We start from the raw sequence: 17,169 nt of genomic DNA on the forward strand, positions 1-17,169 counted from the left end.
TTGCGTTACTAAATCGCTTAAATAGTTACTAAAAAAGCGTTAATATTTTACGTTACAAGTAACGTTGATTTGCGTTGATTCAACAATAAAAGTAATATTTTTGCAAATTAATTAACCTTTCTTTCTTTACGTCGTTTTTACGTTAATAATGTGCTTACTGAGAACGTTTAATGCTCCATCATTTAGGCTATTAATTTCTTTTTTTACTCAACAAATTTTTTTTTTCCCGACGAAAAAACTTTTACCTATTACTTACTACAATTACAATTACAATCACCTATCAAATATTCTAGAACCATGTTAACAAAAATACTGTTTAAAGCTGAAAAAAATTGGCTATATTGTTAATTTTTCCACCAAAACTGCAGGCTTTATTTTAAACCTTGTATAATAACAAAGTTATGAATACTTGAATCATTTGTTTAAATGTAATATCTGAAATTATTTGCTTAACAAAGGAGTTTCAGCGATAGGACATTAAAAATATACCTACTTGTATATTTTTTAAAAGGGTATCTCAAAAAAAATGTCGTAAAAAAATGGGTGAATCAGACAATATTTGTTTTTCCACCTTACAACAATTAATTATCATAAAGATTACATTTTTTTTGAAAAAATTTATCAAAAAACCTTGTTGTCTTCTTTAATTGCATTCAGTTTTGCTACTTGCTGCTTTCGCAAACTGCGGTTTAATGAAAGTTTCAAATTCGTTTGCTTGTGCGTTTTGATCGCGGTTACAGTGTGTTACTGGAATGTATTACCGAATGGTTAAAAAAAATTAAGTCTGTAATATTTTATCAATAATAAAAATAAATTAAATTTTGAGACAGTTTCCTATAAAAGAATTCCCAGTGTTGAAACATCTACAAATTGTGATTTTTGAGTATTTTTTTTAAATTCAAAAAACTGCTAAAGTCTGATAGTAAATTTAAAAATAATTATTCGTCATTATGTAAGGAACAATTGCCTAATGTGTAACATGGAAACATTAAAGAATAATGAAAACTGAAGAAGTTAACAAAGTAAGTTTGTAACTTCAGATTTTGTAAAATTTGACTTTAGAGATTTTTAAAGATTTTTCCCGTAATCTACAAATGCTTCTCAACAACGTACCACTGTATTAATGCGCCCGATTTTGAGCACCCTGTATAAAATTAACAACACATACAATACAAAAACACCAGATTGACCGCGTCATTTTCTCCCAAAGTTTCTCTTTATAAACATTTGAATTTTTGTTGTAAATTTTGTCACAAGACAAAGTTTAAATAGATTGCAAGCTTTATTTGACAAATTTAATTTAGATAATAGAAGATGTTTATTTTTTTGGGTAAAGTCGTTGTACTTAGTCTTTCCATCATTCGTTTTTTTAATTTAATCGTGTTCATTTACTGTAGAGTTCGTTTAACCCGGCGGAACGAGATTGTAAAAAAGGTGTCAGAATTCAGAATGAAAAGCTACATCGGAAAATTACCTGAGTGCCTGGAATGATGTCTGTGGATTGAATCCTGTGGTAGAGTCGACAAGTGGATGGCTCATACACTGACACTCCCCAGTCGTGGAAGGCAAAAAAGCGCCGCTCTTCGTTAGGCGAGGCTGAAATCAAATTTTCATCATTTACATACTTAGCTTTTTCGTGCCGTTTTCGCTCCGCTACTTACTAGGTGTCGGCTGCTCTTGGACGACCAGAGAACTTATGTCTCTTGTTAATCCACCTGCGATGGAAGAAATGTTATTTTCGTCGCGTTATATATGACGGCTTTTTACCTATATTAGTGGCTTGGCACATGTAAGCCCCCGTATCAGCGAAAGCTATGTTCCTTATTTTCAGAGCGGTTCCGTTTCCCACTACTTGGTATTTGCGGGGATTTTCTAATCGGAGGGTTTCGTCATTTTTCAGCCACTCTACCTGAAATTAGTTTTTCGAATGTCAGGAAAATGTGAAATATTTTCCTCGTATTCTTGTATTTTTAAACAGCATTTTTGCGATACCTTGCAAAGGAATTTGGGTTCGCTGTAGCCATGAAAGAATTTCATTTAGCGCGTAACTGGCTTAATATCGTAATTAAAGCTTTGACAACTCATTTAAAAAAAGTGCTTTCTAAATTTTTGTTATTAAAAGCGGCCCTTAATCAATTTTGAAATTAAACACTTGAAATTCAAACTAGGTTTACAGTTACTGTATTGTAACTTAAAATTGAGATACTTATTTTTATTTTTTTTACATTTTGAAATAAAAAAATCTAAGGATCGCCTAGAAATTCCGGAAACTTACATTCAAATTTTTTTCCTTCAAGTTCAAGTTTAGAAATTCTCCTTTCAAGTTTAGAAATTTTTGATTTTTGGATTTCAAATCCTGTATTAAATTAAAAAAAATAACCCGAAATTCAAGATGGGTTTATAATTTTGCTCTAATTAAACTATTTAAACTCTCTGAAAAAAAGTAAATAAATTTTATTATCTAAGGAAGGAACAAACTCTAATTTCGCACACTGGCATACCTAATTTTTTTAGAAGATTTTAGAAATTTTTTACACTTTGAAATAAAAAAACTCTGCATTTTGTCATCTAAGGAAGCTATAAACTACAAATTCCGGACACTTTCTTCTTTCAAGTCCAAGTTTTGAAATTCTCCTTTTCCAGCTTTTAAATTTTTGATTTTTGGATTTTGAATCCTGCATTAAATTTAGAAATATAACCCGAAATTTAAACTGGGTTTACAGTTTTGCTTTAATTCAGCTATTTAAACTTTCTGATAAAAATATATAAATTTTGTAATCTAAGGAAGTAACAAACTCTAAATTCGCACACTGGCATACCTATTTTTTTTCAAGATTTTTATTAGAATTATGTTTTTACACTTTCAAATAAAAAACTAAATTTTGTTATTTAAGGATGCTATAAACTAGAAATTCCGGACATTTATATTCGGATTTTTTTCTTTTAAGTCTAAGTTTAGAAATTCTTTTTTCATGCTTAAGAATTTTTGATTTTTGGATTTCGAATCCTGCATTAAATTTAAAAATATAACCCAAAATTTAAACAGGGTTTACAATTTTGCTCTAATTAAACTGTTTAAACTCTCTGATAAAAATATATAAATTTTGTAATCTAAGAAAGTGACAAAAATTCTAAATTCGCTGGCATACCTATTTTTTTCAAGATTTTAGAATTATTTTTTTACACTTTCAAATAAAAAAAACAAAATTTTGTTATCTGAGGAAGCTATAAACTAGAAATTCTAGACATTTATATTCGGAATTTCTTCTTTTAAGTCTAAGTTTAGAATTTTTTTTTCCAAGCTTTAGAATATTTATTTTTTGGATTCCGAATCCTGTATTAAATTAAAAAAAATATCCGAAATTTAAGGTGGGTTTACAATTTTGCTCTAATTAAACTATTTAAAGTCTCTGATAAAAAATATATACATTTTATTATCTAAGGAAGGGACAAACTTTAATTTCGCACACTGACATACCAAATTTTTTTTAAAAGATATTAGAATTTTATTACACTCTGAAATTTAGAAAAACCCTACATTTTGTAATCTAAGGAAGCTATAAACTACAAATTCCGGACACTTACATTTGGAATTTCTTCTTTCAAGTCTAAGTTTTGAAATTCTCGTTTTCAAGCTTTTAAATATTTGATTTTTGGATTTCGAATACAGCATTAAATTTAAAAATATAACTCGAAATTTAAACTGGGTTTACAGTTTTGTGCTAATTCAGCTATTTGAACTCTCTGATAAAAATATACCTGCATACCTATTTTTTTTCATTATTTTTTTTACACTTTCAAATAAATTTTTTTTTCTAAATTTTGTTATTTAGGGAAGCGATAAACTAGAAATTCCGGACACTTATATTCGGAATTTCTTCTTTAAAATTCAACTTTAAGAATTTTTCTTTCAAGCTTTAAAATTTTGGATTTTTGGATTTCGAATATTGTTTGAAATTTAAAAATATGACCCGAAATTCAAGCTAGAATTACCATTTTGCTCTAGTAAACTATTTTAAACTTTCTGAAAAAAAAAATACAAATTTTGTTATCAAATTCTAAATTTGCACACTGGCATTATGATTTTTTATAAGATCTTATATTTTTTTTAACACTGAAATAAAAAAAACTCAAAATTTTGTTATCTAAGGAATCTAAAGGAATGTTATCTTCCGGATTTCTTCGTTCAAGTTCAAGCTTAGAAATTCTCCTTTCATATTTTGAAATTTTAATTTTTTTATTTTGAATCCTTTTTAAATTAAAAATTATAATCCGAAATTCAAGCTGGGTTTGCAGTTTTGCTCAATTTAAAGTATTTAAATTCTCTGAAAAAAATTTTTTTTGAGATTTTAGAAATTTACTCGAAAATTTACCTATAAAACTTCAAAATTCTGATACTGAATTTTGACTACTAAGTAAATTAAGTTCACAATTTTGCCTTTTAAACGATTTAAATTCTTTGAAATAAAAGAAAAACTTTTAAATGTTGTTAATTAAGGAAGAAACAAACTAATTTCGGACAATTACTAGTGAATTTGCTTCTTCAAGTTTAGAAATTCACTTTTGAAGCTTTGAAATTTGGAGTCAAAATTAATAATGAATAATTGAAAATACAACCATCACAAATTAGGTTCATAACTTTTTGCTTCAAATAAGATATTTTTTCTTTAAATTACTTAAAATATAAAAAAAACTTTTAAATTTTGTTAATTCAAGAAGCAACAAACTACACTTTTTGCGAACACATTTATACTGTTTAAACTTCTTGAAATAAAAGAAAAACACTTATTTTTTGTTATTTAAGGTAGCAACAAAATTTAGGTTCGGACACTTAATACATTTGGATTTTTTTCATTCAAGTTTAGAACTTCACCTTTAAAGAATAGTAACTTTAAAATATAACCGAAAACAATCACAATTTTGGCTTACGAATGAAATATTTACCTTTTAAACAAATTAGCCTTTTTGAAATAAAAAAAAACTCAAAATTTTATTATCTAAAGAACATCCGGAATTTCTTTTCTTAAATTTAGATCTTTAAAACTTCAAATTTCCGATTTGAATCTTGACGCCTGCATTAACTCTAATTATTAATTTACAGAAATAATTACTAACAATAAAATGTACACGTTGTCTGAAACTGACTCAATTCTTGAATACTTATAGCATTAGATAATAATTTCATATTCAAAACAGGAACCAGACCTTAACAGAGTGTTAAACTTGGCTTTTAAGCATTATACAGGTCCATACCTTTATTATCAAATTGGTTAGGTGATCTTAGAGGATAATGAATTCCCAGGAGTTGGATAACATTTCATAAAATAAATGTACAACGCCCATTTCACCCTCTATTCACATCACAATAACAATTTACTGAGCTCGTTTACAATTAATGAAGTAACATTTTAGTTTCTTTCGACTAAAATTCTATCGAAACTTAGAAAATCTTATTTAAATTTGCGAAAAGGTCGTTGTGCCTAATGTACTGATCTAATCGCTTTCGTGGTCGTGTTTGTGTAAAACTATTTACTTAAATCAGAGCTCAGTGTTGCATCTTGAGGATATAGTTTGCAATTTGCACAAGTTTCGGAATGTTGCTTGCAATGAAATAAGCATTATGTTGGTACTTGCTGTGCAAGAACTAACTTTAAATGATAATTGAAAATTTCGGAATCAAGGAGATGAATTTTTTGCTGTGCTAAAAGTGTCTCCGTAATGTGGAATGAATGTATCTATTTTTGTACCAGTCGTTTTTTTAAAGAGCCGCATTCAAATGCACTTCTGCCTGACTTTAATGTGACACTTTACATTTAAATATCTCAGTGAAAAGCGGTATTGCGCTGTGGTGAGACAGGCTTAATTTAAATAGAGTGTAACATTAGCCTAATGAAATAATTATATTACAACCTGTTTTCTAGTTTACCAAAGTGTCACCAATTAGTTATTGATTGTTTGAGTAATCAGGTTTAACCCTAATTGCTTTTTGGAAACTCAGTAGTAGACTAATACTAAAAAATCACGACAAACGTAATACGACGCACTAAAGTTGTTTAAAAGCAAAAGAAGAAAACGTGAACACATGAATACATGGTGAACTTTCTTTGTCTGCCTTGCCAACAACTTTTCAATACGGATTTACCATTATATTCCCTTAAAATTTTAAGCTTAAACCAGTCAAACTTATGTTATTTAGCTCACAATTATAATTGTTTTGTTTCACTTTTAATTACCCGATCTTAATACAGCTGTTGTGTTTTTTTTCAAATTGGAATTTGCAGTTGAATGGATTGTAGCTTTGCATATTTCACTGTTAAATCTCAAATTGACGAGCAATCGACATTTCGATTACATTTTAATGAGATACACAATGAATACAGATGCACAGATGCAAGTAATTCTGTGTTATTGCTTGGAGTCGTGCCACTACTGCTCTAAATTGTATGGTGATTATAGTTATAAGAATTAATATATGGATGTCTGTTCTGTATACAAGTACTTGTAAAATTTTAGTGTGTACTAAACATAAAACTGTGCAAAATTTCTTTCTTAAATTGTACATTTACACGTTTTGTGAACATTTAGTATACAGACAAATAAATGAGTGCTGCAGTGCTTATTGCTTGTTATAAAATTTGGGATTAAGTTTAATCATATTGTTTTGTATCGTCAAATGTTATGGTTTATTAATTTTAAATTTATTGAGAACATTACTTGAATTAAAAATAAATTTAGATGATTTATAAATAAACTACTGATTATTAATTATTAAAAATACTGTGAATAATAATAATGACTATTCACAACATTAATAATAGTGGATATCATTGTCACAGCTGCAAAAGCGCAAGTATAAAGAATATATTGTTACATAGTCGTACAGAGATATAATCTATTTCGTAAAACATTTAAAAAATGTTGAAAAAAAATCGCCCGGCGCATCCACCAAATTTAAAACATACGAGTTTTCATAAAATACTTACTGAACACGTGTTGAACGAATGTTGAAACAAAAAAGCGCCCGGCGCATCCACCAAATTTACAATATACAAACTGTCATAAAATCATTACTGAACACATGTTAAACAAATGCGAAACAAAAAATTGCCCGCCGTATCCACCAAATTTATAATATAAGAGTTTTTATAAAATCCTTACTGAACACATGTTAAACAAATGTAGAACAAAAAATTGCCCGGCGCATCCTCCAAATTTATAATATAAGAGTTTTTATAAAATCTTTACTGAACACATGTTGAACGAATGTTGACACAAAAAAAGCGCCCGGCGCATCCACCAAAAGTGAAATATACTAATTTTCATAAAATCCTTATTGAACGCATGTTGAACAAATGTTGAAACAAAAAATAGCCCGGCTCATCCACAAAGTTTAAAATATACGAGTTGTTATAAAATCTTTACTGAACATATGTTGAGCAAATGTTATAAGAAAAAATCGCCCGGCGCATCCACCAAATTTAAAATATACGAGTTTTCTTAAAATCTTCACTGAACACATAAAATCTGGGAATGAGAATGAGTTTAAAACAAAACGTGGTAAACAGTGCTCTAAAACTTTTGTTTTGATTCAAAACCACTCAGTCAATTATTATCTGTCAAATTTTCCAATTATTTTAAACATATTCTTGTGTTCAAGGTAAATATTGTATGCAAGACGCTTAACAAAGTTTGTCATCACATAAATTGTATTAAAACTATATTAGTATATAGTAGCAAAACTAATTTTATGTTTTTATTTTGAGTTTAGAAAGTGGCATAAGCGACTTTATCAGTTTTAAGCTTCACAACGCTTAATATAATAATAAATTTTAAAATGACAGACCCTATTACATAAATAAATATTTAAAAAGTTGTACCCAAAGTTTCTGTTAAGTCTAAAAATAAATTTATGTTTTTTCATTAAATATATAAAGCACAATTAACGCCCGTAGTTTTAATTTGTTTATATGGTAAACTGAAAAACATCAAATCATAATTTTACATCAAATTTATTTTGTGTGATGCAAACAATGAGTTTCAAATAATGGGTGGTAATTCAAGCAAATATATTTTGCTATAGTTCTATCTCTTTCTCTCTCATAAAATATAAATTATGTCTATCTTATATCTTTTTCTGTTACAGGTAAAGGTATTTACTTCACTTTTTTCGTGCGACCCATAAGTTCCTTTTGTATTAGTTAATTGTTACATAAAACCCAGTTCAGAGTTGAATTAGTATTTGTTATTGTGCCGATCTTAAAATATATTTAAATTAATTTATCAATCTGTTATGTTAACAAAATACTTTTGTCAGCTTAAATACACCATAAAAGAAATAGGTACTCGTACATATTACAAGATATTAGTGTTAATAATAACTATAAATACAGTCGTTATTGCTTGTGATTTGATAAAAATATCATATACTCATATGGAACAAAGAATCTACCCGCCCACATTAAATAAATAGCAAGTTCTATTTTTGGTTTGCTTTGAAGTATATGAATATAAAAGTTTATCTCTGTAACAATAAAGCAGTAATCATTTGATTGTATTTATTTATAGAAAATAAATAATGAATTAATGTACCAGTGATATATATTTTGTTTAAAGGTAGTAAACCTGTGTTTATTTATCCAGTTCTATTCAATTAATAGTTATTTGTACACAAGGCACTAAATTTAAGTTTTTTTATCACGAATGCGGGGTTTATAATATAAAATTTATAAATAAATTACCATTTTAGAAAAGAATTGATGTACTATTAAAAAATAGCCACGTACATAACTACATTAAACCCAAACAATTGATAACATATGGTCTATGGACTATGCTTTTTTTGTTGTAAATTACTTTCTGTAAATTGTAAACCTTTCATTTTATTGGAAAATAAACTTACAAGTAGAGAATATTCAAACTTTAAGAAAAAAAGCAAAAAAACAGGAACTGGTAAATAAATATTTACAATGAAGAGAAATAAACCGTCATTTTTGTTATTGCTCATTTACAAAATGATTTTTTTCCAGAAGAAAATCTATCTTATTTTTGATAATTTCATTTTGTTTTATTTTTATTTTATTTAAAATTTATATTTTTGTGTCAGACAACGGATTGTCTCATTAAATTAAACCAGGATAAAATTTTTACATAGAAATTAACTAAGGAAATTAATAATTTTTCTATTTCTATTCATATAAATAGTAATTAAATTAGTTAGTTTCAGACTTAGGTTTGAAAAAGTTTATATAAGAATTTGATGTGCATTGAAAAACATCCTTATTTTTTGCCAAGAGTGAGATTTTTTTTAAGTAGTGACTTCTACGTACATAATATACAGTGTGTTATGAGATTTTATCAAAAGTTTGGAGGTAGACAAAGAACAGCAAAACGAATGGATCAAGTAAAATTCCCAAAAAAATGTTTTGACCTATGATCTTAAATTTTGAGAACAACTGAACTTTAAATTTAAATTTACTATTTGGTCCACACCATAATTTTTCCATTTCAATTCGTGTTATTGTTTTTAAATTTGCTAGTAAACACAGTGGCTCTAAATAGTTGGGTAAAAAATAAACATTTTTGAAGAAAAAATATTTGTACATTTTGGAAAAATGATAGAAAGGTTTTCAACTCATCTGAAGATGACATTCACATAACAAATATTGCTAAGTCATTTTCTAACATGCTGTGTTTAGAAAAACATAATTTTAATTAAGAGAATTATTGTAGCAAAGAACAAATATACGTAAATATAAACATCAAAGATAGTAACACAATCTAAAAATATTTTTATTATATACAGGGTGTTGTATACAAGGTAGTAAAGCGAAGTTAGATTTTTTAAACGGAACACCTCTATATATTTTCGCAGAATAAACTTCTTTATATTTATCTTGTCCGGTTTCGGAATTATTTATTAAAAAACTTTTGCAAGTCGCTTTAGAATACTTTGTAGTTTTAGCAAGTAGTCGAATTTAGTTAAAGCACGCAGATAAAGATAATATACAGAATGGTCTAAAACGTAAAAAATTTAAAAACACATTTTAGTCAAATAGAACACATTATATTCACGTGTCGCTAGCATTTTTAATTTTGCAATTTTGCGAATTTTAAACTCACACTTGTTTGTGATGTTTTTTAGCAGTCGTTACTGTGTGAAAAATTAATCGTTAAACATTTTATTCGCCTTAGAATACCATTAAACGAATGTAAAGTTAATGTAAAATTATCCTAACCAAACCTGGGAAGCTTAAACGATGAACACGCTAAGCGTTTCCATCAAGCTTAAAGTTTTATGACGATAAAGTTTTGCTAACCGATTACTGCTGGTATAAATTAAGAGAAACTGACACTCATATTTTTTATTTTGCAATAATTGTCAAATACTTAAAAATACTTAAAAAATTAAAAAATTTAAATTAAATTTTAGTTTGAATTGCATAATTTTTTTTTTAAAATTGCAGAAAACAATAGCATTTAATTCAGATAAGAAATGTATTTATGAATCTAAAAACTGAATCTAGCTTAGAATATTATTATGTTACGAATAAGTACGATTTGTAGGAATATTTAACTAGATATTTAGCAATAATTATGGAAATACTAAGTTTTTCAGCGACTCTTGTTCAGTATGTATTTTAGGCTCTGAATTTTTTATTATTAATTTTTTATTTTACCACACTGTGAAATTTCATTTGATACGAATTTTTAAAGACTTAAAATATCAACCTTTTTTTATAATTCAAAAACAAGAGACCACAGGGATGCGGTTTCGACCTTAATTATTATTTTCTCAAAAAATAAGCTCGAAAAAAAATTCTTTGTTTGCACCTTTGCAACAGTTAGTTACCCAAACATTTTTAATGGTGGTTTATTTACATTGTAACACAATTATTAATGTGCCATTTAATTTTATTCAATTTACTAAGGGTAAACTAGTGATTATCGATTTAAAGGAAAGTTTAGAAAAAAAAATCAACACTCAGTAAGCTTCCAAGTTTTGACTCTCAATTGCGTTAGTTTCGAGAGAAATTTCCCCCAAGTTACCTCGGATGTATTAAAAAAAAACAATATCTCCGCGTGTCTTTGGTCAAATTAATTAAGAAGGACAAAGAAACAGAAAGTTTTTACCTTGGGAAAGGGCTCTCCCGCCACATGGCACAGCATGGTGGCATCCTCCCCTGGCCTCTTCGATTGGATCCTGGGCGTGACATGCACTTCTGGCACAGCTATAAATTTCGGTCTATTAAGCAATTCCAAAGACCAATTATCGTGCACTTACTATGAACAGTAAGGATGTGCGTCTGAACAACGTCTTTGTTTCTTTGAGCATGGCAGGTGTAATTTCCGGCATGCTGGAGTTGTATCCTAGTTAAGTAAAGACTGCCGTCACTGAACACTCGTATTTCTTCTTCGTTTAAAGTGGACAGGTCCAACTGATTCCGTCTCCAGACGATCGGTGGAACAGGTGAACCGGTAACGTCACACTTGATTTCCACGTTATCGCCCACTCGGGCACTCAAACGGTTCATTTCCAGCGCCTTATCCAGGGATACGACCGATACACCTGTGTGACGGGAGTGTCACTTTTTCGCTCAGATAAGGGCGATGTCACCTATACTTACTGTACAATTTGCTAAAAGCCACGTAGAATTCGTTTATGCTCAATTTGCCGTCGTGGTCGGTATCGTCGTATTGGATCATATTTGAAAGGGAACAGCCGGAGCTCAAGCTATCCAGACGCTCCTGAGCGGTGATCTGGAGCAAAGGATGCGACTTTAGGGAAACCTCGTTTTCTAAGGACTTCTTTCAGTTTTATCACACGTGTTTTTCACGCGTTATAATTTCAATTTTATACAGTTTGGTCCAAAAGTGTGGATAGCAAGAAGAATTGGACCAAATGTTTTTTAGTTACATCATTTAAATACAAGGTGTGTTGAAATGATTTTTATATATAGCGTGTCCGTCTTTCGAGCTCCACAAAGGGGATCTCAGTTACTACAAGAGATAGGAGGTCGGTTAAATTAGGGCAAAGTTGCACACTTTTATGTGCTGAACAATTATCTGGTACAAAATTTATGTGTCATTTTTAGTATTTGAATTATGGGAAAAATCTAAATTTTGTAATTTTTGTTTCATATTTTTTTAAGCGAAAACTAAAAGAACTAGACTTTTTTAAGTAAGATATTTTTTGAACACTTTTTTACAAGAAATTTAGATCTGTCATTGCCTTTTCCATGGCGTTCTTGATGTCAGAGTTACAACACTCAATTTTTTTCTTATAAATGCCATATTAGTACTTGTATTTTTGAAAAGTACTTTTGTTCTGAAAAGATCACTTTTAACACAACTTGTGTAATAGTAATTTCTGAAAAAAATGATTAAAAAGTTGTACAATATAAAAAAAAATTATTAATTGTCAAGAAGAATATTTTTTAAGTAATTTTTTATTTTTGAGTTTTGAAAAACGTTTGTTATTTGTAAACAGCCGAAGATCTTTTGAGGATCAGTTGGTCTTTGAAGGGCAAAGTTTACCTATCTTGCAAGTATTTAATAAAGAACCTGACAGAAAAAATTTTAAAGATCGTACTTTTAAGTAAAGAAGGGAATAGTTATTAATAATAATCTATTAAGTTAAAACATAGGCAGTTAATAGTTAATTACAATTAATAGTAATATATACTGTTTAAATAGCTGAGCTAAATAGTAGTTAAATATTATTAGTGTATTAACTTTTGTAATTTTCTTATTCTGGAGATGAATTGTGAAATTAATGCCAAATCAAAATAAATTTCAACTATGACTTTGTAAATGTGGGTTAAATGGAAGAAAAACAGTGGGGGTTCAGTAATCTAATAAGTAATAACACTGGTTTGCAAAAAATTACTTTTTTCCTCCTTCTTATTATTTTGCATCGAAATATAATAACAAAATTATGTATCACATAAATAATAGATTTTTGAAATAAATCGTTGACTACTTAAAACTATAACTTTCGATTTAATTATTGGGACAATAATTTAAAACAGTTGTTATAATTTGTTCTAAAACAATAAAAACCATTCAAAAACATGTAACTACTTGCATTATAGTAGATTTTTTTAAAATTCTTTTATCTATGTGGTATATTTCTCTTTCTTCATGTTTATCGATGCTATGGTAAAATTTTCGATAAATAAATACTAATGGGAGTCAAAAAAAATTTTTTGAAAAGGCATGACTAAACTTTTTTTAAATGTACGTACAGACACGATTTATAAATTATAAAATTAAATTTATAAATACATTAAAGTAACGAAAAATAAAAAAATCAAATAATATGTACAATCAAAACTGAATTAAATCTTTATTTACGCATTAATTTTATTTAAAATTTAAAGGAGGTCAAATAAATAATATTGTCATTTTCTAAGTAAAATATGGTGTTAAAATAAAATTTGCTAGGTAAAATATTATAGTTGCTTGGTTGTAAAAAAATCTAAGTGGTAACGCATTTTTTGATAAGATGTGCTAAGCTAAATATTTGATAGAACAGACATGGACTAAAAAAATGTTTCATGTGGGATCCCTCAGGAAATTCGATTATATCAAACTTTTTCTAAATACTACAAATAATCTTTAGTAGGACTTGCTGTTTGCACAAAGCATTTATAATGTTTATATTTTATATTTACTATTTTCACCTAGCGTTTAAATTTTTCGTTTTTTTAAGATTAGAAGCTCTGTAAACCAGGAATTTGACGAAAATTAACTTAAACACAAATTTTAAATTTTTAAAAGCTTATATTTAACTTGCTTTGTTGTTTGTCTTTTATAGTTTGGGAATCAAATTTAAAAGGGGTCCGAACGAGCTGGAATTTTGCATACACACGTAATCTCCGAGACAATGCAATAATATTTAGTTTCAATAAGTCATTACCTATTTATTAATGACGTTTATAGATAAACCGTTTTTTTGAGAGAATTGTTCATTATTAAGATTTTGTCTCTGATGTTAAAAATTAAATATTTATAGTTAAGTATTAAGAACAAAGAAATTGTAGTGCAGTTAAAACTGGTTTTAATAATGTTTGATTTATTTGACTTTTAATATGTGATTTTGTAAAATCTTCGATAAAATCTGTTGAAATAAAATAAAATAATGGCTTAAATACTCGCACGAATGTGGAAAACTTCAATCAAGTAATTGTAATAATAAATGTATTATAGCTACCAACTGACCTCATGGTTTAGGAGTGCTATTCTTTGTAAAATACCAGCCTCTAATAAGAGATAGATGAAAACAATGTAGAGAAGTAGGGACGGAAACCGGAAGATTTTACGCATTCAAGTAGAAAATATAGAATATTTATGACGCTTAGATATTGAGGGAAATTGATTTTTACGCCCTACTGCACAAGAATAATAAAATTGAATTATTTTTTTCCTATTATGTGATATTCCGTAAATTTATAAAATCAGATATGAAATCGTGTAAAATATACGAATTTTTAAAATTCACTTTATTATTCTATTGATTTTATTGCACTATTTTTTCAGTAATTTAAAATATCTAAATCATTTTCGAAATCTCTGAAATATGAAATTTATAGTTTGAAGAAAAAAAGGTCTTAAAATTGCATTTTGTATTTATGAAAAAACATTTACAAAGAAGTGTTTGTCACTGTTGCATTCATTTAAAACACTAGACTTTAGTTCATTTTTATCAGCACACATAAAAGCTGACGACTTCAATTAAACCTCGTGTAAAAAATGTGAAACTGCAACAGTGTATAAGTTCACTTTAGTTAAAAACATGTCGAGTATAAATGTGCAACCCAGTTATGTCAACTAAATTGTTGCTTTATATTTTCAAATATTTGTTTTTAATTGAGTTACATTTTAAATTTAAAATTAAAAAAAAATTTAAATTTAAAAAATAAATAAATAATTAAAATATTCTGTAAAGCTGTTGTAATTGTAATAGTTTTGTTCCTATGAATAAGTAATTTCCAATTTCAGTTAAACACAATACTTAAATTAACAAATAACTTTAAGACTACAAATTTTTCTAAAACACTTTAATACTTACCTGGGTGGTTAAAAAAATTCTTTTTTTTTATAGTACCATTGGTACTATTGTTAGTACTACTCTCGACGATTTTTTTGTAAAAAGTTTACAAGTCTGGAGAACCATATCTTTGAAGTGTAAAAGTTCTTGTTTTTATACAGGTGAGCTTCTAAAAGCATACGTTTCTGTATCTCAGAACTAATACACAGTAAGTATTTTAAAGTTATTATAAAGAACTGTAGATGAATTCTAAAAAAGTCACAGTTAAAATACTTTTAGCACAATTACATCAGTAATTTAACAAATTTAAAAAATATTGAATCATGAAAACTCTAAAATATACAACGAATAAAATGTGCTTAGTTCTTTGTTCAAGTAAACTTTTAACTGGTGAAAATATATAGCCAAACAAAAGCGAAGAAAAAATATTAAACACAAATATGTGCTGATATATGCGTATATTAAAATTAAAAACGGATATAAATCAAACTTTACCGAGAAAAGCTTTTTTGTTATAGGTTATCAGTTCAGTCCAGGTTTGTGCAGACAGCTGAATGTAAATAAATTTTGCTCCGACAAAAAATTTTAATTTATTACTACGTACATGCTTTAAATAATCAATGCGTTTTTCGTTACTCTTTAATAAATAAAAGATGTCAATACACTTTCAGCAGAAGACAATTTTTTTAACGAAGATAATCCTCTTTTAACAATTAATAATGAACCGAATCGATATAAAGAAAAAGTTCACCTTTGCCTAAACTCTAAGCGCTTTGACGAAGTATTGATTTACGTATTGAAAGCTTTTTTAGTCATTTGGTACTCCCACACATTCTTTTCATCACTGAAAACATTATTCCAGGCATTAATTTTTAATTAATCTAACAGCGCAACAATTTCTTTGTTTGTCTACAATATTCAACAACAACATTTTAATACTTGCCTAGAAAATTCCAAATCCTATCACAAATAAATTGTTCGATTCTTTCGAATTAAATAAAATAATTCCATTTCCCACCTCCTTGTGTTACGAGCTGTCAACTACCTGCTGCTTGCAATAAAGGCTGACAAATTTATGTGGATGATGAACGATCATTTATTATTTATTTATCGTTCTTGCTTTCGCCGTGCGTCTCGAACCGAGTTAGAGGAAATAATGCTATTAGTGTAACAAAATTTCTCCCCTAATAGAAATTAGCAATTTTCGTTATTAATTTCTCGCCTTGTGCGATCAGGATGTGGCATTTCTTAATTAAAAGCGCTAACAAAATATATTAGGCGGTAATGATATTATCGCTGAAACTATTGTGCTATGCCGTACCTCGTTTAATTCGGTCGCCTCCAGGTTACCATTGTTGTTGCTGTCATAATGGGAGAACATAATGGAAACCAAGTAATCTTTGCTATGGTTGTCCTGTGACATCAGCCTGGCATGGTTGTACAACAATAAATTATCCTAAAAACAATTTCGGTGTCGGTAAAAAAGCCACTACATTGTTCGATGCTTGGCTTACTTTCATTATTTCGTACTCCTGCATAGAGCAGTCTTCTTTGTCATAGAGCACACCGTCTCCCTTTTCTCGCCCGTAGTCGATCTCGTTTTCCATGTAGTTCGCCTCTTCCGTCCTTGTTGGCAAAGGTGGCACGTCAGAAGTCTGAAAAAGCCCCCATTAATAAATGATATTTTCCTCAGTCCAAATGTGGGTGAATTCATCAAAAATTGGTACAAGAATTCATCGATCGTGCTATTTTCAGCCCGGTTAACTATTTATAGTCTCGTTAAAAATTAATCTGCGTTTTTCCTTAGATTTTTCATTCTTAGGGCCCTGATATAAAATGCTTTATCACCCGGAGACTTGGTGAATATTTATGAACGATGGCAGCTCACCACAGCACCCCACATATTCATAAGCACTACTTTAAATTGCTTGCAGTCAAAATGAATTTTCAGTGGAGCTATTTATTAATAGTTAAATTAGTTTGCGTTTCGTTGACGAATTAATTTTATAGTTTTTTCCGGTTTGTCAGTTTGTATGTGTGTCAGATGAAAATTTATCTATCTGTCTTTGTGTGTTTGGCATAAAATTTTAGAATGGATGCGGAGTCGCTGGTTTATTCAA

General features: G+C 28.4%; 1 protein-coding gene across 1 annotated transcript in view; it reads right to left on the reverse strand.

Moving 5' to 3' along the window:
- The window catches only part of LOC659040 (follistatin-related protein 5), a 233,176-nt gene that overhangs the window by 16,004 nt on the left and 200,003 nt on the right, over positions 1 to 17,169 (reverse strand). The window contains exons 7-14 of the mRNA XM_008200745.3: positions 16,564 to 16,704; positions 16,371 to 16,505; positions 11,625 to 11,757; positions 11,282 to 11,566; positions 11,131 to 11,228; positions 1,768 to 1,909; positions 1,662 to 1,715; positions 1,475 to 1,596 (exon numbers count right to left, since the gene is read on the reverse strand). Coding sequence (XP_008198967.1) covers positions 1,475 to 1,596; positions 1,662 to 1,715; positions 1,768 to 1,909; positions 11,131 to 11,228; positions 11,282 to 11,566; positions 11,625 to 11,757; positions 16,371 to 16,505; positions 16,564 to 16,704 — 1,110 coding nt within the window. The remainder of the gene's footprint in view (positions 1 to 1,474; positions 1,597 to 1,661; positions 1,716 to 1,767; positions 1,910 to 11,130; positions 11,229 to 11,281; positions 11,567 to 11,624; positions 11,758 to 16,370; positions 16,506 to 16,563; positions 16,705 to 17,169) is intronic.

This window comes from Tribolium castaneum, chromosome 1 (genome assembly GCF_031307605.1).
Source record: "Tribolium castaneum strain GA2 chromosome 1, icTriCast1.1, whole genome shotgun sequence".
In the NCBI taxonomy this organism is placed as follows: domain Eukaryota; kingdom Metazoa; phylum Arthropoda; class Insecta; order Coleoptera; family Tenebrionidae; genus Tribolium; species Tribolium castaneum.